Genomic DNA, 24,937 nt, shown 5'->3' on the forward strand with positions numbered 1-24,937 from the left:
CTTGAATAGAGACTCATTAAACACTTTGCTTGACACTCCTTTAGTGAGAACATAAACCAACTGCAATTCTAATCTTACAAAAGGAAAGGAAATTATTCCAACTTCAAGTTTCTCTTTGATGAAATGTCTATCAATCTCCACATGCTTTGTTCTATCATGTTGCACCGGATTGTGAGCAATTGCTATAGCCGACGTATTATCACAGTACAAAATCATAGTTTCATTTTGTTTAAAGCCCAAATCTGATAGCATATTTTTAATCCACAAAAGTTCACATACACCTAGTGCCATGCCTCAGAATTCTGCTTCAACACTAGATCTTGCTACTACAGGCTGTTTTTTACTCCTCCAAGTTACAAGATTTCCTCCTACAAAAGTAAAGTATCCAGAGGTAGATCTTCTATCATCTTTTGAACATGCCCAATCTGCATCAGTATAGCCTTCTACTTTTAAGTTTCCATGATTTGAGAACAAAATTCCTTTTCCAGGAGTGGACTTTAAATATCTCAGAATCCTCACAACAACATCCATATGAATCTTTCGGGGGTCATGCATAAATTGGCTAACAACATTCACTACATAGGTAATATCTGGACGTGTATGAGACAAATAAATTAATTTTCCTACCAGCCTTTGGTATCTCCCTTTGTTTATGTTTTCTAAATTTGAGCATTGAAAAAGTTTATGATTCTGTTCAATTGGTGTATCAAGTGGTTTTTACTCCCAAGTAATCCAGTTTTTGATAGTAAATCAATAGTATATTTTCTTTGACATAGAAAAATACCATGTTTTGATCTAGCTACTTCAATACCCAAAAAATATTTAAGGTTTCCAAGTTGTTTCATCTCAAAATCAGATGCAAGATATTGTTGTAAACTGGAAATCTCATCTTGGTCATTTCCTGTAACAATCGTGTCATCTACATATATAATCAAAGTTGTAATTCTTCCTTTACCTCTCTTCAAAAATAAGGTGTGATCAGAGTTACTAGCTCTATAGCCAAAAGCCTTCATAGACTTGGTAAACCTTCCAAACCATGCTCCTGGGGATTGTTTTAATCCATATAGAGCCTTCTTTATTTTGCAAACCTTCATTCCAATTGAATCTATCATACCTGGTGGAGAATCCATATAAATTTCTTCTGAAATTTCTCCATGTAGGAAAGCATTTTTCACATCAAATTGTAGAAGAGGCTAATCTTGGTTTGCTACTAGTGACAGAAGTATTCTCACAGTATTGAGCTTGGCTACTGGTGCGAACGTTTCTTGATAATCTACCCCATAAGATTGAGTGTAACCTTTAGCCACAAGTCGTGCTTTATACCTCTCAATAGTTCCATCAGCGCTATGCTTAATTGTAAATACCCATTTGCAGCCCACAGTCTTCTTCCCTCTTGCTAAGGACACAAGATCCCAAGTGTTATCTTTTTCTAAAGCTGCCATCTCATCAACTATTGCTTTGGTCCATCTAGGATCTGCCAAAGCTTCCTGTATATTACTAGGAATAGAAATTGAAGATAATTGAGATACAAATGATGCATATGACTGGGATAACCTGTGAGATGACACATATTTACTAATGGGATATTTAATTTTGGCTTGGAGGTCTGGTTCATATTTAGCTGGAGGTTGACCACGGTTAGAACGGGGTGGAAGATTATACTGGACAGTAGTAGACTTAATGTTTGGTGTGTTGGTGGTCTCATGCAGACAAGGATCAATTTCATGATCGGTTTCGTCTAAATTAGTATTATCAAGGATAGGATCAAGAGAAACAATTTCATGATTAGTTTCAACTACATTAGTATTATCAAAGATAGGATCAGAAGTACCTATGAAGAGTCAAGCCGAACTTGTGGAGAAGATTGAGCCAATTGGTTAGGATCAAAAGACACTGTATTATCCAAAGGAGAAGTTTCCATATTTAGGATTGGCTCACTTCCTGCAGAATGATCCTCACACGATAATTTATCTTTACAGTATAATTTTATATCTGGGATATCAAACATACTAACATCATGATTATGCACTTCACTTTCATTGCCGCCCTAAAGTGTAGAATCAACATAAAAAAACTATGCTCATTAAATGTCACATCTATAGAGATATAAAATTTCTTTGATGGTGGATGGTAAGCATAATAGCCTTTTTAAGTTGATCCATATCCAACAAAAACACATTTTAAAGCTCGTTCTTCAAGTTTTGTACGTTGATGTGGGTGTAAGTGAACATATATAACACATCCAAAAATATGAGGAGGTAAAGAGACTATGGAAGGAAGGATACAATGATCAGACAACACATCAAAAGGCCTTCTAAAGTTAAGCACACTAGAAGGTGTTCGATTAATCAAATAAAATGCAGATCTCACAGCCTCACCCCATAAATGGGATGGGACATTACCATTTATCAAAAGTGATCTTGTCACCTCTAATATATGTCTATTTTTTCTCTCAGCCACCCCATTTTGTTGTGGTGAATAAGGACATGTAGTTTGATGTAAGATGCCTTTGGAGTTCATGAACTCGATTAATTCAGTCTTAAAATATTCCCCTCCATTGTCTAATCGAATGACCTTAATGTGTGTATTAAATTGAGTAACTATCATATGATGAAAGGAACGAAACACATTACACACATCACTTTTATGTTTAAGCAAATACACCCAAGTTACCCGAGTACAATCATCAACAAAACTAATAAACCATTTTTCCCCATTATATGTAGATTGTGGGGCAGGGCCCCAAACATCTGTGTGGATTAATGAAAAAGGAAAATCTGTTTTTTTATTGCTTAAAGGAAACACAACACGATGACTTTTTGCCATAACACAAGTTTCACAAATAAAATCAGAAATATTGCATTTATGAAATAGTGATGGAAATAATTTTTTTAGATAACCAAAAGAGGGATGTCCCAATCTTTTATGCCATAACCAAAATTCCTTTTTGTTTTTATCGTGTATATGTTCATTCGCAAGACAAGCCAACGTTCCTTTATGGGTTTGTTGTGAGACATTTTCAAGATAATACAATCCTTCTCTCTCTACCACTGCTAATCTTCTCCTTAGAATGGATGTTCTGGAAAAAACAATGGGTTGGATAAAATAAGGCAACACAAGAATGTGATTTGGTTAACTTGCTGACAGAGAGAAGATTACAATTCAATGTAGGAATAAATAAAACATCAGAGATTGATAAGGAGGAAGAGAGGGATAGAGTACCTACCCCTTCAATAGGAGATGAGATCCCATTAGCATTAACAATAGCAGTTTTAGAACAATTAGGGGAAAAATAATAAATTTATGTGGATCACAAGTCATATGATCAGTAGCACTTGAATCAATTATCCAATCACCACCCCTAGTAACAACAGAAAGATTAAGAGCAGAGTTAGATATACCTGACTTGGTCACAAATCCGGCAACAATAGAACTATGACAACTATGACTCTTGGGAATAGCATTTTGCATATAGGTAGCAACGGAAGTCCCAAAATCAAGTTTCTCCAATTGATTTTTATCGGAAGGAGCCATCAGAAATATTCAAATAAAGAAGCACTGCTTCCTATATTGTAGAGTATGTCGGTGTGTTGAGTATTGTGCTCCCTTCCTATGTGGAGAAAAGGCCCAAAACTTGAGAAGCCCATGTCTCATTTAACCTAGTGGAGAGGGGGCTATAAAATAAAGAGAGAGGCAGAACAATACAGTCAGAACATACTGAAAGCCCTAATACAGAAGGAGAGGTAGAGGGAAAATTCTGTTCACGTTTTTCACAGAGCTGTCACAGTAGAATCGGCGTTGCGGATTCGTTCACCGTTGGATCGGACTGAAATTTTTACAGCAGGTTCAGAACTCATTGCTCTTCATTCTGACCGGTCGGATCTTTGATACGAGGTCTGAGTTGGGAGATATTAATTTCGCACTGCAGCAGTGATATTATAGGTTTTCCTTTCTTGTTCTTCTCTATTTTGAAAGCTTTGTTGCTTTGTTATTTGGTTGGGTGTTGGTACTAATTTGTGCTATTGATTGAGACTCTTTTGTACTCTTGTTGATCATAGTGGAGCTATTTCTTTGGTCTGGACGACTCGTGGTTTTTACCCTTGATTTGAGGGGTTTTCCACGTTAAAAATCTTGGTGCCTTTATTTGTACTTTTGGTGATTTATTATTGCTGCTCTTTGATTATTGCTCGTCATAGATTCTTGCAAGTTAGGGGAAATTATATTTGCTGCATTCTCTGGTATATTGTTTGTTGTTGTTTTCCCCATCAGAGTGGCATCAGAGCTCTTGGTTGGGCTATATTTTTACTTGCTTGAATGATGGAGGCAAATGCAAAGATGGTTGCTTTGAATGGTACAAATTATCATTTGTGGAAGGGCAAGATGAAAGATTTATTATTTGTCAAGAAATTGCATCTTCCGGTCTTTACTACACAGAAGCCAGATTCTATGTCTGAAGAAGAATGGGACTTTGAACACCAACAAGTATGTTGTTTTATTCGGCAATATGTTGAAGATAATGTTTATAATCCTATTGCTAATGAGACACATGCCAGAGCTTTGTGGGAGAAGATTGAGTCTTTGTATGCTTCTAAGTCGGGCAATAATAAATTGTATTTGTTAAATTGCTTGATGAATTTGAGGTACAGGGAGAATTCTTCTATTTCTGATCACTTAAATGAGTTTTAAGGGCTCCTAGATCAATTGTCAGGAATGGGCATAAAGTTTGATGACGAAGTTATGGGATTATGGTTGCTTAATACTCTACCAGAGTCTTGGGAGGTATTTCGGGTTTCAATTACGAACTCTGCCTCAAATGGTGTTGTTTCTTTTCAGATGGCAAAAAGCGGTGCTCTTAATGAAGAGATGAGATGGAAGGCACATGGTTCTTCATCTCAGTCTGAGATGCTTGTTACAGAAGCTAGGGGGAGAAGTCAGAAAAAGGAACATAAAGGTGGTAGAAAGAAGAGTAGGAGCAAGTCCAAGTCAAGATACAAGAATTTAGAGTGCCATTTTTGTCATAAAACTGGGCACATTCAGAAATACTGTTTTAAGTGGAAAAAGGAGAACAAAGACAAGAAGGGCAAACAGAGAGAGAATGACCATGATGATGATGATCGTGTCACTACTGCTACAGATGGTGATCTTGTTCTTCTTCGTGACTTTGAGTCCGTTAATCTTGTATCTGATGAGAGCATGTGGATTATTGATAGTGGTGCTACACTGCATGTTACACCTAGGAAGGAGTTCTTCACATCTTACACTTCTTGTGATTTTGGAGTGTTCGAAGATGAGTAATGATGGTGAGTCTAAAGTGATTGGTGTTGGTGATGTTTTCCTGTAAACCAACATGGGAGTGCAGTTGTTGCTTAAAGGAGTCAAACATGCTCCGGATGTCTGTTTTAATTTAATCTCTATGCAGTTGCTTGATGATTGTGGTTATGACAATCACTTTGGTTCTAGTAAATGGAAGCTCACTAAAGGTAACTTGGTTATGGCCAGAGGGGAGAAACAATCTAAATTGTACTAGACCAAAGCTTTGGTTGCTAAAGACAATGTGAATGCTATGTATATGGAGGCATCTTTGTGGCACATGAGGCTTGGTCATATAAGTGAGAAAGGGCTTAACTGCTTAGCTAAAAAGGATGTGCTTATGGGATTGAGAAATGCAGAATTGGAGAAATGTTCTCATTGCATGGCTGGTAAACAAACCAAAGTATCTTTTAAGAAGCATCATCCCTCAAGGAAGTCAGAATTGCTTGAATTGGTGCATTCTGATGTTTGTGGCCCATTAAAGGTAAAGTCATTTAGTGGTGCACTTTACTTTGTTACTTTTATTGATGATTGTTCCAGTAAGCTATGGGTCTATGCTCTTCAGCGGAAAGATCAAGTACTTGAAAAGTTCAAGGAATTTCATGCTATGGTTGAGAGGCAATCAGGCAAGAAGCTGAAATGCATCCGTGGTGATAATGGTGGTGAGTACCGTGGACCTTTTGATGTTTATTGCAGGCTGCATGGTATTAGACACGAGAAGACTCCTCCTAAAACTCCTCAGTTGAATGGTCTAGCGGAGAGGATGAACAGAACCTTGGTTGAAAAGGGTTACATGTATGCTTTTAGAAGCAAAGTTGCCTAAGCACTTTTGGGGAGAGGCATTGCTTGCAACTGTGCATGTTATTAATCTCAGTCCCGCAGTTGCTTTGAATATTGAGGTGCCAGACAAAATTTGGTTTGGTAAGAATGTTAGCTATGATCATTTGCGTGTCTTTGGTTACAGGGCATTTGTTCATGTTCCTAAGGATGAAAGATCCAAGTTAGATAAAAAGACAAGGCAATGTATCTTTATTGGCTATGGTGAGGATGAATTTGGCTACAGGTTTTATGATCCTGTTGAGAAGAAGCTTGTTAGAAGTCGTGATGTATAATTCATGGAAGACTAGACCATTAAAGACATTGATAAGGTGGAGAAGACCACACCCGAGAAAGATAGTAATCTCACTGATAGTAATCCGATGAGGTTGCCCGCTCACAATTTGGAGAATGTTGAAACGGAAGCTCAAGACAATGAGCAACATGGTGATATTGATGATCAACAGTTTGGAAGTGGAGTAGAGGTTCCAATTGATGATGCTTAAGAGGAACATGATGATGATGATCTTGGTGATATACCTGAATCACCTCAAGTCCAACTCAGGAGGTCTAATAGACAAAAATAACCTTCTACAAGGTATTCTTGTGATGAGTACATAACCTTGACTGACGGTGGAGAACCTGAGTGTTTTGAAGAGGCTTTGGATAGTGAAGAGAAGAAATAGTGGCTGGATGCAATGCAAGATGAGATGAAATCTTTGCATGACAATCACACTTACGAATTGGTAAAATTGCCTAAGGGCAAAAGGGCATTGGAAACTAGGTGGATTTTCAAGGTGAAACAAGATTCAAATTCTACACTTCCAAGGTACAAGGCCAGATTAGTGGTGAAAGGTTTCAGACAGAAAAAGGGTGTTGATTTCAATAAGATTTTCTCACCTGTGGTGAAAATGTCATCCATCAGAACTGTGCTAAGTTTAGCTGCTACTCTTGATTTGGAGGTTGAGCAGATGGATGTGAAGACAACTATCCTTCATGGTAATTTGGAGGAAGAGATATACATGAAGCAACCTGATGGGTTTCTTGTTAAAGGCAAGGAAGATTATGTGTGTAGACTAAGGAAGAGTCTATACGGTTTGAAGCAGGCCCCAAGGCAGTGGTATAAGAAGTTTGAGTCTTTTATGTGTGAGCAAGGTTACAAGAAGACTACTTCTGATCATTGTGTCTTTGTTAAAAGTTTTTCTAATGATGACTTTATTATCCTGTTATTATATGTTGATGACATGCTTATTGTTGGGAAAGATATTTCCAAAATTGACAGGTTAAAGAAGACACTTGGCGAGTCTTTTGCCATGAAAGACTTGGGAGCTGCCAAAAGGATTCTTGGCATACATATCTCACATGATAGGAGATAAAAGAAGATTTATCTATCACAAGAGCAATACATTAGGAAGGTGTTGCAGAGATTCCAGATGGAAAATGCTAAAGCTGTGTGTACTCCTCTTGCTACTCATTTTAAACTGAGTGTTAAATAAAGTCCTTCAAATGAAGTTGAGAAGACCAATATGAGTCGAGTTCCTTATGCATCTGCGGTGGGCAGTTTGATGTATGCGATGGTGTGTACAAGACCAGATATTGCACATGCTGTTGGTACAGTTAGTCGATTTTTGTCAAATCCAGGTAGAGAGCATTGGAATGTTGTGAAATGGATTTTGAGGTATCTTCATGGTACAGATAATATGAAGTTTTGTTTTGGAGGTGATAAACCTACTTTGATGGGTTACTCAGACTCAGATATGGCTGGGGACATTGATTCCAGAAAGTCCACTTCGGGCTATTTGATAAAGTTTGTAGGGGGAGCTGTGGCTTGGCAATCAAGACTACAGAGGTGTGTAGCGTTGTCTACTACAGAGGCAGAGTTCATTGCTATTACTGAAGCATGCAAGGAGTTTTTATGGTTGAAGAAATTCTTGCAGGAGCTTGGTTTTAGGCAAGATAACTATTCATTGTTCATTGATAGCCAAAGTGCTATCCATCTTGGTAAGAATCCAACTTTTCATTCTAGATCCAAACATATTGATGTGAGGTATCATTGGATACGTGATGCTTTGGATGCTAAGTTATTGGAGTTGGAAAAGGTTCATACAGACGATAATGGTGCTGATATGATGACTAAAGCATTGCCAAGAGGGAAGTTTGAAGTTTGTTGTGAGATCGCCGGTTTGGCGGTCATCTCCACATAGTTGTGAGGGGGAGATTTGTTGGGTATTGGGCTCCCTTCCTATGTGGAGAAAAGGCCCAAAACTTAAGAAGTCCATGTCTCATTTAACCTAGTGGAGAGGGGGCTATAAAATAAAGAGAGAGGCAGAATAATACAATCAGAACACACTGAAAGCCCTAACACAGAATGAGAGGTAGAGGGAAAATTCTGTTCACGTTTTTCACAGAGATGTCACAGTAGAATCGGCGCTGCGGATTCGTTCACCGTTGGATCGGGCTGAAATTTTTACAGCAGGTTCAGAACTCATTGCTCTTCATTCTGACCGGTCGGATCTTTGATACGAGGTCTGAGTTGGGAGATATTAATTTCTCACTGCAGCAGTGATATTATAGGTTTTCCTCTCTTGTTCTTCTCTATTTTGAAAGCTTTGTTGCTTTGTTATTTGGTTGGGTGTTGGCACTAATTTGTGCTATTGATTGAGACTCTTTTGTACTCTTGTTGATCATAATGGAGCTATTTCTTTGGTCTGGACGACTCGTGGTTTTTACCCTTGATTTGAGGGATTTTCCACGTTAAAAATCTTGGTGCCTTTATTTGTGTTTTTGGTGATTTATTATTGCTGCTCTTTGATTATTGCTCGTCATAGATTCTTGCAAGTTAGGGGAAATTATATCCGCTGCATTCTCTGGTATATTTTTTGTTGTTGTTTTCCCTATCACGATGTTTGGCTCTGATACCATATAGAAAAGATTTAAAGAATAATTATGCTGTATTATTTCAAAGAATAGGGTACCATATATAGACATACAAGAGTGCTATAATTCCTCATCTAGTAAAGGAATGAGTGCACAAATTTGCTCACAAATATAATAATGCCTAAATTATAGCTAATACAATATTTGACATATCTTAACAAGATGGAGGTTGTGGTAGATTCCATGGTGGTGAAGGACGAATTCCAAGAAGGTGGATCTGATTCGAGTGAGAAGGGGTGAGACTAGTTCTGATTCCAAGGAAGGTTAGATCAATCCAATCTAATGATATTGAATCCAAGGTAATGAAATTGGATCGATCCTACTGATGTTGATACTGATGTTGATGTTGGATGTAATTTCATGATGCTTAGATCCTTTTCCAAGTATATATATATATATATATATATATATATATATATATATATATATAATATTAAATAATTATAGTTAAAATATATTAATTTTAGAAAAATAATTTTTTAACTAACCAACTTTTGACAAAAGTTAAGTTATCAAATAAAGTAACTTTTTATTTTCTTAAAAATGTTATAAAACAAATTAATAAAATTTAGGATTTTATTTTATAAAAAATGATTGTTTATCAGATAAAATTTTGTCGAGGTATCATTTCCCTTAATTTTAACTATATAAAAAAAATTGTAATTTTACAATTTAATATATTAAAACTTTATTTTTATTTATGAGATTATTTAAGTAATTCAAAAACTTCTATAAACCTTACTTCAAAATCTAATCGTAACTTTAAATCTTTAAAAAAATAAATTACATACTTCACTCCATCAAATCCTTTATTAATATAATATTGGAGCCAACAAAGCCTAAACGAAAAAAATTGAAATCAATCAGAAAAGCAACGCACACAGAGACTTGCGCTGCTGCTCTTCTCTCTACCAACGTGCTGTTCTTCTTCTCTCCAGTGAGCGACGGCGGCTCTTTTCTTTGTCTTCACCGCCGACGAGGAAGGAACTCCTATCCCCAGCCAGCGGCGTCTTCTCTTTTTCTTCACCGGCGTTAAGAGTGATCTCTCGAGAATCGTGAGCAATCTGTAGCTGGTCTTCTTCATCGTCTTGCTCGGCCTCACCCTCTCTTGGTCTGCCTCTGTCAAAAAGGTATGTTTTTTTATTTCTATAATATTCGTTGTTTTCTTTCTTCCTAAGGTTTTGCAAGTCAGATGGCCAATCGCACTTTGTTGAAACTTTCGTGCTTGTTAAGAATCGCGCGTCTCTGGAGTTTTACATTGTGCCTCATCTTGATCGTATTTCAAATGTGTACGACAATCACTTGGCTTCAATTAATTATTGCTTTGTGTTACAGAATTGAATTGTGATTTATCCTTACTTAATTTAAGTTGGTGGTTCTGATATTACCTGTTGGGTTTCGTTATCTCTGTTGATTTATATTGTTGTTGCATTGTTCTATTTAATATTGCATTGTTCCATTATTCATCCCGATTAGGATGTTTATTTATTAATTTATTTTTAGAATGGACGAAGAAGATATTAATGTGCCCTTCTTGTGAAAATGAGATTGAAAAGATGATATTGAAAAACAATATATGAAACTGTTGAAACTAACAAAAAGAGAAAGAATGATGGAACCGATTCTGATTGTTGGAGGTATTTTAATAAGACTGGGGTGGGTAAGAATGGAAAAGAAAAGGCAAAAGTGTAATGGTTGTAACAAAATATTGGTGTGGTGGAAAAAATATGGTATTTTTCATTTGAATCGTGATGTTATGTAATGTGATAGAAGCAAAACTGAAGATATTAGTCAAACGATGTTTAGATATGAATTGCAGATCTCAGATTTTTAGAGTAGATAGTGTCTTGATGCCCGCCTAGTTTGGTCTTGATCCAAGATTTTGTTTGCTCAGAGCATCCAACTCTCGACCATTTTAGAGATATTTTCTTTCCAAAAATGAAACCATCCATAGTGTTAGAATAAATAGTCTTAAAAGAGATTCATTTTCCTAGGAGCATGCTTTAGATCTAGTTCCTAGGAGCATGCTTTAGTCCTAGTTCCTAGGAGCATGCTTTAGTTCTAGTTCCTAGGAGCATCTTCTAGAATTCTCCTCTTTCCTCTCATCCATTGTATCTCATGTACTATACATATTGAAACCTAAGAGGAGAGAACACACACTTTCAAATTCACTCTAAAATCTTCTTCTCTTTAGTTTTAAGTTGGTATCAGAGCCAAGTTAAAGCCTATCCTAGCGAACTTTCTTGGACATTTCTGTTCCACCCGATATCGGGCCGCTAACAGACCACCCACTAATTTCTTGTCCCACGCACGAGATGAATATACCTCGGCGTGAGGGGGTGTGTTGGAAGTTCCACATCGACTAGAGATAAGGCAATTTCATAGTATATAAGTGAGGTGCAAACCTCACCTTACAAGTTGGTTTTGTGGGGTTGAATTAGGCTTAAAGCCCACTTCCAACATGGTATCAAAGCCCATGTCACCTTTGTTGAGCAATCTACCTTCTTCCCTACTGCTACTTGTGATTCAAATTCTATCCAACATGTTCTACCTATTCCCTTCATTGAGTCTCCGACTCCGATAGTCCAAAATACCGTACCCGATCCTATTGAGCCATTGTCACCACCCATTATTACTTATCAACACAGGAACCAAATGGCTAGACCAATACTCCAAGGTGAGTCCTCTTTTGAAGGTCATTCTCCATCATCACCTGGTACCACGACTCTTGATCATGATGATTTGAATTGGCCCATTGATATCCGCAAAGGTACACGATCTACTCGAAATCCTCATCCTATTTACAATTTTCTTAGTTATCACAGGGTATCTCCTTCCTATTTCTCTTTTATTTCTTCTGTCTCTTCCATTACTATTCCTAAAATTGTGAAAGAAGCACTTGATCATCCTGGGTGGCGACAAGCCATGATTTCTGAAATGCAGGCTCTTGAACACAACAAAACATGGGAGTTAGTTCCTCTTCCTTTTGGGAAAAAGACAGTAGGTTGTCGATGGGTCTATGCCATTAAAGTTGGACCCAACGGTGAAATTGATCGACTTAAGGCACGATTGGTGGCCAAAGGATACACTCAAATCTATGGGCTTGATTAGAGTGATACTTTTTCACCAGTAGCCAAAATGACTACCGTCAGACTCTTTCTTGCAATGGCAGCCATTCGTCATTGGCCCCTTCATCAACTAGACATTAAAAATGCTTTTCTGCATGGAGATCTTGAAGAGGAAGTTTACATGGAGCAACCTCCTGGATTTGTTGCTCAGGGGGAGTCTGGTTTGGTTTGTAAGTTACGTCGCTCTCTCTATGGTCTCAAGCAATCTCCACGTGCTTGGTTCGGGAAATTCAGCCACATTGTTCAAAACTTTGGGCTGAAACGCAGTGAGGCAGACCACTCTGTTTTCTATTGCCTTACCTCTCCTGGAAAATGTGTGTACTTAATAGTGTACGTCGATGATATAGTGATCACAGGCAATGATGTTGGTAAAATCTCTCAGTTAAAAGAACACTTATGCCATCATTTTCAAACCAAGGATCTTGGAACTCTAAAATATTTTCAGGGCATAGAAGTAGCCCAATCAAAGGAAGGAGTTGTAATTTCTCAAAGGAAATATGCTCTTGACATCCTTAAAGAGACAGGTATGATCAACTGTAAACCAATGGATTGTCCCATGGATCCAAATCAGAAATTAATGGCAGAATAGGGAGAAGCTTTCTCTGATCCAGAAAGGTACAGAAGACTAGTTGGAAAACTTATTTATCTTACTATTACCAGGCCAGATTTATCCTTTGCAGTTGGTGTTGTGAGTCAATTCATGCAGAATCCGTCTATCGATCATTGGAATGCTGTCATTCGTATTCTAAGGTATCTTAAAAAAGCTCCAGGACAAGGACTACTTTATGAGGATAAAGGGAATACTCAAGTTTTTGGATATTGTGATGTTGATTGGGCTGGTTCTCCTATGGATAGACGTTTTACCATGGGATATTATGTTTTTCTTGGAGCAAATATAGTCTCGTGGAAAAGTAAAAAGCAGAATGTTGTTGCACGATCATCCGCTGAAGCAGAGTATAGAGCAATGACATCCCTAACATGTGAACTTATATGGGTTAAACAATTTCTACAAGAAATAGGTTTTTGCAACATTCAACCAATGAAGATGTATTGTGATAATCAAGCTGCTTTCCACATCGCTTCTAATCCAGTGTTCCATGAAAGGACCAAACATATTGAAATTGATTGTTACTTTATTCGAGAAAAATTGATGACCAAAGAAATTTGCACAGAATTTGTAGGATCAAATGAACAACTTGCAGATGTATTAACAAAATTCTTGAGAGGTCCTAGGATTGAATTTATATGTTCTAAGCTTGGCACATACAATTTGTATGCTCCAGCTTGAGGGGGAGTGTTAGAATAAATAGTCTTAAAAGAGATTCATTTTCCTAGGAACATGCTTTAGATCTAGTTCCTAGGAGCATGCTTTAGTCCTAGTTCCTAGGAGCATGCTTTAGTTCTAGTTCCTAGGAGCATCTTCTAGAATTCTCCTCTTTCCTCTCATCCATTGTATCTCATGTACTATAAATATTGAAACCTAAGAGGAGAGAACACACACTCAAATTCACTCTAAAATCTTCTTCTCTTTAATTTTAAGTCATAGAATGAAACACATGTCTGCAAAGCTATTTAAGGTGTCAGATGATGAAGCATAGGAAGAGGGGTTTGTGGGCATTGACACTGAACCAAAAACGTTTGAACCGTTTGAGTGTACTAGTGCTGCAGTTTTAAACACCAAGTTAGTAAATATATGATAATATTTTCTCTTCCAATTGTTGCAACATAATAACAAATGAAACTATATTTGCATACTAAAAAGAATAAATAACTGAAAGTATATATAATTATATACGAGTAAGGAAGGGCCACCAAGTGATTAGATATTGACATGCCCCAGTACCTGCAAAACAAGAAAATACATTCATCAAATGTTCTCAACAACCAAATAATACCAAGGTTTATAGCGTGCTGTGTGCTGGAAATAAACAAAAAATGTACATCAGATTTAAATGCACATGATTTTTGCAGTTCTAGATGAAGGTGTTGTAAGTTGGACAAGTGAGAGGTGGGAGTGATTATTATAAATCTATAATTGGTTAAATATGATTTAAAATAACAAATTTTCCAAACCAATGAATTCATGTGTTTTGTCCAAAGCATGATGTGATATCATTTTTAATTCACAATTATTAGTATTCAACCAGTTGTTTATGCACATTAAATGAAAAAAATTGTGATAAACAGCAATACTTAGCTCATGCTTTTTGTGATAACAGTTGTTTATGCACATTTAGTGAAACAATAAATCTTTGTGACAATACATAAAGGAGGCTTTGAAGATGCTGCTTCCAAAAAAAAGTTTGACTTTTGCATCACTCAAATGGTTTTAGCTCTTGCACGTTGCGCCCCCAATCCTAAGTCAGAGTCTACAATCAATTCAAAGATGCAATAAAATAAGTTTCTTCTTTTTCTACTCTGTTCAAAATGGAATCGAAAAATCATGAACCGGGATGTGTCTGAATACCATAAAATATGTCTTTACTAAACCATGAAATGTAGGCCAGCCCGCATGCCCACGAGACAAGAAGGATGCGGGACAGACTGCATGCCCACGAGACAAGAAGGATGCGGGACAGACCGACCTGACCTGCATTTTGTGGGTAAAGTGCACAAAATGCAAGGCAGGCCTAAATGGATTGGGTCGGCCTGCATTGCCAACCTTAGTATTTAGGGTTTGCTAGGTAAAGTTCTTTCAATGTAGTATTTTTCGTATTTGATCTTTTTCTCCCTCTCTTCCCGGAAGCACATCCTCTTCTCTCCATAAACCATCCTCTCTTTCCGTGTAAACCATCTTCTCCTTGTGCATTTTTATTTTCATTAGTGTTTCCCTTTCTGTAAGTTGATCTTCTGTTATTGTGGGTTATTTTTCTCTTAAATCATCTTCTAATTCAATTTTTTTAATATTCAACTTCTCATAAACCCTAATATTAATGTGGTTGGCTACGAGTGGTGTAAGTTTAAATTCTGATGCAGTCAAATTAGATTCACTCCTTAATGTGTATGCTTATAATTATCCTTATTATTGATTGTTGACATTGTATAAACTAGGTTATGTTGACATTGTTTCTGTTTTTTGAGAGATGTTTATAATAGTTTGTGTCTTGGATGTTTGTAATAATTAGTGACATGTTTTTTATTATAGTAAGTTGCATATGAACTAAATAGTAATTCTTCAAGTTTTGATAAGTTTATAGTACGAAAATCTGGAAGAGATAAAAAGAAAGTGGGAGTAAAGTAAATGATGATCGATCGTAATTTAAACTTGCACAGCTTGTTTAAAGCAAATCAAATTGATATTTGAAACAATTTTGATAAATGAATTTGAAAATACTGTCAATATGTATTCCCTGTGATATATCCTCTTTTGTGGGTTGTTGTGATTGGAGTTCAAACAAGGGTGATATCTCATTTCATGATATACCAGAGAAAATATGGTTTCTTTTATTCTTTTCGTTTTACAAAAAATAGCCAAATCAATAAAAACAATAGCCAAGTCATTTGGGGCAGTTATTTATTCTATAAAATCCTCTGTTTTTGGCTGAAAAATTATGTGCATTTCTATAAGTAAGATCGTTTAAAGTGGGCTAGTTATATCAACCGTAATTGCAATTCCAAGTCCTAATATTAGGCAAACTAACTTTTAATCAACTCAAGCTAGTTTTATTAGGAAATTTAGTTTTACTTTTTTCATATATAAAATATTAATTAAAATATTATCTTATAAGAGAAACCCAAATCGTTTGAGTCGCGTATCAAACCCAAATCTCTGAACCGCGAAACCACGATTCTTGTATCAGTGACTTCAAGCTTCAAGCCCTGGTTGCTGTTACCAATTTTCTCTCTTCTGGTACTTTTCTTCTCAAAATCATTTTCCTTTAAATTCATCAGTTTCATTTATCAAAACCATTTCGGTTAAGCTTTTTGGTGTATTAAGTAATATCTAGGTTTTAATAATTTGTGTGGGAACTGAGAAGGTTCGCATGAAACACTATTTGTGAACAGTTTATCACACATTGAAGCTCTTTGTGAAAGATTTCTTTTTGTGTTTTTTGACTCTGCTTTTGTGGTTTTAGAGTGAATCGTGAAATGGGTTGGAAAGCAGCTGAAAAACTCATTAGGCACTGGAAAGTTCTCAGAGGGGATAATGTAAGCCAAGCCAAATTCTCCACCATATATATATATATATTGTTGCTTGTTCTTTCCCACTTCCACTTTTTTTATTTTGAAATGATAACAATTATTATTTTACAGTCATTCATTTATTCATTTGTAACAGGTAATGATAATAAGAGGCAAAGATAAGGGTGAGACTGGGACTATTAAGCGTGTTATTCGCTCTCAGAATCGTGTCATTGTTGAGGGTAAAAATCTGGTGAGGGATTAACACAACTCTCACCATAACAATTTGGTTATTCCTTGTCGAATTTTCGATTAAGTGTTGCATTTTCAATTCCATTACCGATGTTTCTAATATTAAATACTTTGTTAATTGTCTAATTGAGATTTGGACATGTTATTGTGTAAATTTGCCTGACTGGTTTCTATTTCCAATGCCGATTGACTTTCTCTTTGCAGGTGAAGAAGCATATTAAGCAAGGGCAAGGTCATGAAGGGGGAATCTTTGCAGTCGAAGCCCCACTCCATGCCTCCAACGTGCAAGTTGTTGACCCAGTGACAGGGTATGCACATTTGTTAAAGAGCATGCTTGTGATTGCATCTTCTGGGTTTGAGGATAACATATACTGAATTAACAAAGTTTTACTTTTTCAGGAAGCCTTGCAAGGTTGGAGTTAAATATCTTGAAGATGGTACTAAAGTCAGAGTATCCAGAGGAATAGGAGCATCTGGGTCTATAATCCCTCGTCCTGAGATCTTAAAGATACGAACTACCCCAAGACCTACTGTCCGTAAGTATCCCAAAGGCTAATACATGTTTCTTGTCTGAATTATTATTAAAAATGGCAAGAACTAAGAGAGAATTGGCTGAAAGTGAGAAATTGGCTATGCAGAATGTGTGTCAACATGCTAATGAAATGGCTTATGCAGAAAGAGAGAGACAATAATTACTAAACAAGATTATAACAGTTTTTATGTGGAAGCATACCATAATCTCTAAAAATAGTCCAATCCTCCAAACACATAGTTACTTATTAAATTAAGAAACCTTTGGTGATAGTAGCTGACATTTCTCTTTCAATTATCTTGATGTACCTCTGCCCTTTTTCGCTACGATTCTGTTAGGCTGCTAGCACATGTGATTATCCATAAGCTTTTTATTATACTTGGCCTTGAAGGGGAGCTTCCTTGCACATTACAGACATTCTTTAAACTGGTCCTTTTTTAGTTGAAATCCGTAATTATGTTAGCAGTAGATGAGAGTAGAAGTGTCTTAGAGAAAAATGGTTGAGAGTGTGGGCTCTCAGAAGATCTATTTTTATATCTCTTAACCAAAATATAAATAGGCTGACTGAAAACCTACACCTAGGACCCTGTATGATTTACAACCACAGCCAAAGCAGCTTTTACAAAATAACCGAGAAGACAATAGAAAGCATTTTTTTTCTAACAGTGTTAATACTCTTTTAGTCGCATGAGAGTAACAAAAATCCCAAATCCCCCCTCTAATGTAGTAGAGTGGCAACCTAGGTGTCTATCCAATGCAACTCCAATCTTAGTAACTATATTGTGTTATGTTAATCATGAGAAGTGAAACTAATGATGGGGGAAATATAAAATATGCAAACTATTCTTAAATGATGAATGAAACTAATGCAAAAAGTCCAAAATGATGCAAAAAGTGTATGCTGTAAACATGACAGTGTTTGTGTGCCAAAATGAATGTGAAAATGGTGGATTCAATGGTCAAATGATGTTGGAATGGTGTAACATAGATGGTTTATATGCAAGACAGCAAGAATTTATGAATGCAATGTGGTCTGAGACCTAGTTCTACCTATAACAGTGTAAAAATGCAGAATCTAAAACTGTTTGTGAAAAGCCCTAAAAGAAACCCTAGTGTTCACCAAGTGTTTGATGAAATGCCTAAACGAAGTAAAAATGTAGAATGTACAAAACTGAAGTATGGAGCATGTTTCAATGGATATATGTGTGCATGATATGTGTTTAAAATTGCCAAAATGCCTAGAATTCTCAAATTCACTAATCAAACCAAGATTTGACAGCAAAATGACTAAACCAGTTTTCACAGCAAATGGTTTTTATGCAGATATGGGTTTGAATAAAATGTAATGCATGAATGTGTTATTTTATCATCTAAGCATGTTTGATATGATGCTAATTGACTTCTAAAACAGTGAATTGATCAGAAGAATCAATGAAAAGATGAAATGCCTAATTCTACCCAAGCTTATGAAATCTAACTTTTAAACATGGTTGAAAATCTGTAAAATGCATGTAGAGCTGTAATTCTCAATACGAACATGATTCAAAACACTAAACAAACATGTTATGATGCTCAGATCGCCATCGGAATCACAAAATCACAAAATCAATGGTAAAACCAAAGGCGTTAAAAGTAACTATATTACCTAACTTTCAAGAAACTGGAGATTTTAATTTCTAAACCTAAAACTAATGATTGAAACACATCAAAGATCATGAAAACAGATTAAAGACATCAAGAATCAGTAAAACCAGAGATCAAAAACAGAAATCATGTATTGAGTTATGAAAACAGAAAAATGGGTTTTGAGACAAAACCAAGAACTTGAATCTTGATCAATTTGGGTTTCAACCTTTGACATCAATCAATTCATTGGGAATTATTGGATTGAATTAGTGACATTGAACTACTTAGAAGTTGATCCTGAATCCAGAAATCAATTCTAGAAAAATAAAATAAAGGCTGGAATCAATTAATCAAGCTTCACGAACAGATTTTGACAGCTAAACTGACAAATGGGTTTGGATAACATTGTCATGAAACTTCAGACTTGCAAGAACTCATGAATGAAAGCTATAAATTGCAAGAAACATAAATGACAACTAAAAGTAGATTCAAAAGCAGTAAATCAATGAAAAACAGTAAAGAGAAAGATAAAATGCTGCATTGAATTGAGAGTTGAATACAAGAGAAAGGAGTCAAGATCACAATTACTATGGGATAGTTGGAAAAACTCTGCTCACATTGTAGTCTGGTTCTCCAACTTCCTTCCTGCAAAAGCTCTCCAAAACTTCAGAAATCTAAAATTAAGGAACTGCACTATGCTTGTACGTAAAAACTTAAGAGCTGGTATATGGTGTTGTTGTTTTTCTTCTATCTACTCTAATCTATTTAAAGAAAAAGAATACAAAGAATGAAGAACTAAAAATTCTTTTTGTATACAATGTATATCCTAACCGACTAAGCTTCTCTTTGACCAATCTTTTTTACTTCCTAACTTCTTGATGCCAATTCCATGAGTCTGTCCAAGTCAGCTTGATGCTTTGTCCATGCTTGCTGCCGCCTAGAATTTGTGATGTTGACACTTAAACTTTGGTTTGGCAGCTTCTATTCATTGCTCGGCCAGCTTTCTAGGCTTCATTAGTCTTCAAATCTCATCTTAGATCCACTGAAAAATACAAATTTAGCTCAAGTTAGTCAAGTCAAGAAGGTTAAATAAAAATGAAGCAAAGTTACAACTACACTAAGCTAATTCTAAAGACTCAACTTACTAAACCAAAATTTACTCTAAAAATACCCTATTTAATACATTTTCACTAAAACTAGGATTTTTACTAAAAAGAATGAAAATGATCTAAAAACAGAAAATAAAAACAAGAAAACACCCAAAAGAAGTGCTCTAAACTACTAAAAAAAACAGTCGTAAGCACTAGAAAGAAAGCCTTTGGGAAAGGGTGTTGGATGGAGTTAATCATAAAGATTCGGGATTCATTAAGTGCCTTCCATTTCCTTAAAATCATGTTTCTATTTTGTGTACTTTTGTTAGTTGATCCCCGCTCCTTCATATTGACCCACTAACATGGTTTTATATGCAGAAGGGTAAGTAAACGCACATATGTATGGTATAAGACTGTAATTTATTGACAGAGTAATGTGGATTGATGAATTAATTCTTCTGTTATATTTGAGTAAGAAGCTAGGTTTAACGTAGTATAGTAAGTGGCATGAACTCATTCTCCTGTTCATCCTCCATAACCATATTATTAACGTAGTGTTGTTAGAAACTACTTATTCCACTTGTAAAAAATTTGCAAAATTTGTATGGACATATGAAATTAGAATTCAGTGTGAAACCTATGCCTTTTCAATTCTCAGTCATTTCAAACATACGTTATAACACATTTTTCTTAAATCCAAAATATTATCCTTTGTTATTTATTTTTGGCAGTTGGTCCCAAAGATACTCCGATGGATCTTGTGCTAGAGAAGACTTACGATGCTAAAACAGGAAGGGGAATGCCTGAGCTTTAAGGATATTATGTACCTTATTCAAATGAGTGAGTTGCTATCACGATGAACAAGATATGGAAAGAGTTTGTCACATGTTTTGTTTACCGTGATTTTGTGGAATTGCTTTCAAATTTTAATGGTTTAGCCTGTGATTTACTGATAGCTAAAAACAATTAATAATTATTTTTATCCTTTTCTATGCAATGGATGTTAGCTCTTCTAAGGATAGTCACATAACTTTCACTCCACAATTGTTAGAGTGAGTGAAACAGAGAATCCCTTTGATAGTTATGGTTATAGTGGGTGAAATTAATTGATTTCATCCATTATTCTTTGATTTGATCTCCTCCCAAAGGCCTCACATTCTATAAGGTGGAACTCATTCACCCAGTTTCTTCGAACCCTATTGTACAAAATCAGGTTGCATGAAAATGGTAAAAAAATTCTGAGGATTGCTAATTTTGTAGACTAACTTATTGGTCAACTTGTTTGGTTTCATGACCTTATTTTTACCTTTTGTTGTAAATACCATTGATTTTTCTGGAGTTAATATATTATATTTGAGAAAACCTTCAATTTGATATTCCAAAGTGACACATGTCACCACATCAGTTCTTTATAAACTGTGGCCACCAAATCAGATTAGACCGACAAAATTTAAATCATTATAGTTGTCCTCCAAAGATTGTCACTAAATTATTCCATGAAGGATTCAATTGGTCAAATTAGTCCCATAGATACTATATTACCACATTGGTCTTTATATAGGATGACAATGGTGACTAAAAGAATCACTAAAACTGTGTTGAGATAAAGCATTTGAAGAGAACAATGTAATTTCACTGTTGGCTGGAATTTCATTGCTTCAATTGAATTACTCTGCATTTCAAAATCTGACACTATAACACACTTAATACAAAAATGTAAGGGACTAATTTGATGACAAAATTTTTGGAAGATCAATATCGTAATTTATGTAACGAACGGATACAACCATTGCTGAGAAGGAAGCATGCATCTAAACAAACACATGCCATTAATGTGGGGTAAGGTCCAAAGATTCAAAAACGCGAGAAGAAAAATGATAGATCCACAAAGACACAATACTGACGTAATTTGATGAAATATACATGCCATCGTATATGTTTGGCTACAGCTATAGCAGTAGGAAAAAAGATAAATTTCAGTTTATATATTGAATTGCATAATCTTAAATATTATAATTTATGGGGTGCAGGAAGAAATTTATCGAGCTTGAAACAAGAATGATAAACTTAAAAGTCTTGGCTTACTTACGGTAAGCTGGAGAGAGTTTCATTACAGACTAAGATTTTTAAGATACTTTCGATTTTAGAATGGAAGTTAGCTTCAGAAATTAGTATTAATTTAATTTAATGTAGGTGGATTTGCTTTTGATTGAATAATAAAGTCTAAATGACACACAGTTTTATTACACTGAATCTCATTTAACTTTTGACGAAACAATCTAATCTCTCTTAATTTGACGCTGAAAAATAAAGTCCCTGAACCATATGAAGACATTGGAAATATTCAGACAAATAAACGAGGTTTGAATAAAAGGTTGTAATTGATGATTCTATTGTACAATAATATTGTAGACATTGCATAAAAGGTTGTATTTTCTTTAGGATAAAAAAAAAATACAGTCCAAATTATATATTCCGGAAGTAAAATTTACATTTGAGATTAGACAATTTAGAATGCAAGAATTCATGAGGGTGCAGGAAGAAAATATTGGAGGTGCAGAAAGAAAGTGCGTTTGAGTGTTATGGAGCATATATTATTCATGATGTGAGTGATATTAATTTGGTGGTGGAAGAAGAGAGAGAGAGTAGTCCAGAAAAATGGCTGGTGAAGAAGGAGAAAGAGGAAAGGCAGTGATAGTGGGAGGAAGCATAGCAGGTATATCATGTGCACATGCTCTTACCTTAGCTGGTTGGAATGTCCTTGTGCTTGAGAAAACACCTTTACGTCCAACCGGAAGCCCCACTCACTGGTTCTGGTCTTGGACTCAACTCTTTCTCCAAACAAATCATTCAATCATGGCTTCCACACTCACAACAACAACTCCTACACAACACCACTCTGCCTCTAACCATTGTTCAGGTCTTTCATCACTTCTATTAGTCCTTTGTCAAATTTTCAACTTATATTTCATAAATTTTGACATAAAATTGAAATTTTTCTATATCTCAAACTTTGAAATATTATGGTTTTCAAACTTTAAAAATGAATAATCGACGAGATAAACACGTTTTATATTAATATCTGAGTTATTTATATCATTTGATACAATTCCGTTTCAATATCAACTTGAAAACAAAAATATATCAACTAAATTTAACCTAATTGAAATTATCTCTATTCATTTTTTAAGTTTAGGAATCAAAGAAAAATTTTAATTTTGTTGTCCGATTTCAGGATTAAAAAAGTATTTAACCCTATTTTTTATTTTATTTTATATGCAGAATAGAAAAAGATACCGTTATGATTTTCTTTTTTGCCTGAGTAGAACTGTGTAACTGATAGTGAGAGGAAGGTTCACAATACATTGACAAGGGATGAGAGTTTGAATTTCAGAGCAGCGCATTGGGCAGACCTTCATGGCCTTCTGTACAATGCTCTGCCATCAAATATATTGTTGTGGGGTCATCTTTTTCTCTCTTTCCATCTTCTATATGATAAGGGTTCTGTCATAGTAAAGGCCAAGGTTCTATAAACTAGTGAGGTTGTAGAGATACAAGGGGATTTGTTTGTTGCAGCAAATGGTTGTCTCTCTTCCATCCGTCAGAAATATCTCCCTGACTTTAAACCGAGGTTTGTATTTCAACCCAGTGGGATAAGACTTTTGCCTGTCATTTGTATTTCAAAATTCTTATCCCTCAATATGGAAATGTAAACGATATTTGTACAATAAATTTAATGCACAAATTTACAACTTATGAAAAAAAGAAGACCCAAAAACACTGAATCTTAAGGTTTTATGTTAGAGGCAGTCTCAGGTTTATTATATGAGCAACTCAGACAACAGATGTGGTCAATTGTTCCAGTCCCAGTAAGAAAAAAAATCTAACACAAGTAAAAGAAGAAAAAGAGAAAGAAGAATGAGATATAATAAATTGTACGAGGGAGAGAGATGGACATAATTGTGTATGAATAATTGCTGTACGAGTTGTAATATGAATAACACATCTAATCTGGAAAAGGTCCATTAATAAGATCTTTTATCTTTTAAAGATATTCAGGCTATGTTAGGATTACATAGGAGATTTTATTGGGAAGAACAAACACCAATGAGACTGAGTCTAACCATACATTGGTACACTCCCCCTCCAGTAGAAGCATTCCCAACCACGAGCCAATGAGACTTGAGTCCAACCACATAAGGCATTGACACCACTCTCAACCCAAAACCTTAAGGCAATGGATTTATGGGTCTTTATCCTTATATAGTGCTCTACTTTCTCATTTATAGCCAATGTGGGATTTAGACTCACACTTGGATTCCTGACAATCTTTCTCTCAAGGATGAGTCCTTCGAAGCATTCCTGGTGTACATAATCTAGCTGATATGTTGACCAAGACTGTCACAACAACTAAGTTGAGGTTTTGCATTGCCTCAACTGGCCTTCAAGAAAATTGATGATGAAGACACTACACTAGGTGGTAATGTAAATCAAACCCCAAGTGGGAAAATTGTTAGTATTATGGTGCTTGATTTAGTATCACATCACTTAGAATTGTGAGATGTGGTTCTCTATTTTACTATATAAGAGACCCTATGTAAAGCTTGAGATACACTAGAAATAAAAATACTTCCTAGTGTAGTCATGAACGTAGACATACACATTGTACGCCGAACCATGTTAAATTTTCCGTGTCTATTTTTTTCTCCTTTATTTTTTCTTTATTGTGCATGGAGAGGGGTTCTTGATTTTTCAAAAATTGAGAATTCAGAAAAAATGGCTGGTATCAGAAAGGCATACCCTGATTTAGGAAAATGTTGTACTTTGACTTGGCCTCAGGTTCACACACTATCCTGTATGAGCTGCATAGAAAAACACTCAATTGGGTTTGGCATGTGAATCAGCCTGAGCCTGAAGTGAAGGTAAATTTGTTGCTCATCCTTTTACTTACAATATTAAAAACCTGATTGCTAATAATCCTGAAATGATTTTTCTGTCATTCTTCATGCTTCCATTGGTTGGCACTTTTTCATGGGACATCTGTGACAATGAAGGTAAATAGTGAGATGATCTAGAAGATGCATGAAGAAGCAGAAAAGGTTTTGATTCCTGAAATGGTAAAG

At 35.6% G+C, this 24,937-nt stretch overlaps 1 protein-coding gene and 1 long non-coding RNA gene across 3 annotated transcripts; one reads left to right on the forward strand and one right to left on the reverse strand.

Moving 5' to 3' along the window:
• The first annotated feature begins 9,896 nt into the window (after window positions 1-9,896).
• On the forward strand, window positions 9,897-20,944 carry LOC114188970 (uncharacterized). Of its 2 annotated transcripts, XM_028077658.2 has the most exons (7): window positions 9,898-10,193; window positions 15,992-16,041; window positions 16,268-16,340; window positions 16,471-16,566; window positions 16,770-16,873; window positions 16,965-17,101; window positions 20,546-20,944. In XM_028077658.2, the coding sequence occupies exons 3-7, from the start codon at window positions 16,281-16,283 to the stop codon at window positions 20,626-20,628; spliced, it is 480 nt and encodes a 159-aa protein (XP_027933459.1). In that variant the 5' UTR covers window positions 9,898-10,193; window positions 15,992-16,041; window positions 16,268-16,280; the 3' UTR covers window positions 20,629-20,944. The 2 variants fall into 2 exon arrangements, with proteins under 2 accessions (XP_027933458.1, XP_027933459.1); XM_028077657.2 differs by lacking the exon at window positions 15,992-16,041 and having other exon boundaries at window positions 9,897-10,193.
• A 2,399-nt stretch (window positions 20,945-23,343) lies between these two features.
• LOC114187587 (uncharacterized) lies at window positions 23,344-24,929 on the reverse strand. Its single transcript, XR_003605285.2, has 3 exons — window positions 24,766-24,929; window positions 24,615-24,676; window positions 23,344-23,480 (listed from the first exon to the last, which is right to left on the reverse strand). It is a non-coding gene; the product is annotated as an uncharacterized LOC114187587 (long non-coding RNA).
• Between the last annotated feature and the right edge of the window lie 8 nt (window positions 24,930-24,937).

This window comes from Vigna unguiculata, chromosome 6 (genome assembly GCF_037176805.1).
Source record: "Vigna unguiculata cultivar grain cowpea cultivar isolate G323 ecotype 2 chromosome 6, ASM3717680v1, whole genome shotgun sequence".
Classification (NCBI taxonomy): domain Eukaryota; kingdom Viridiplantae; phylum Streptophyta; class Magnoliopsida; order Fabales; family Fabaceae; genus Vigna; species Vigna unguiculata.

What these genes read in the sequence shown, in the direction of transcription:
- LOC114188970 (XM_028077657.2), top strand. Translation starts at nt 16,281, where the DNA reads ATGGGTTGGAAAGCAGCTGAAAAACTCATTAGGCACTGGAAAGTTCTC. An exon ending in TTGTTGAGGGTAAAAATCTG is followed by an intron (nt 16,567 to 16,769) that starts GTGAGGGATTAA and finishes TTCTCTTTGCAG; the next exon opens with GTGAAGAAGCATATTAAGCA. An exon ending in GTTGTTGACCCAGTGACAGG is followed by an intron (nt 16,874 to 16,964) that starts GTATGCACATTT and finishes TTACTTTTTCAG; the next exon opens with GAAGCCTTGCAAGGTTGGAG.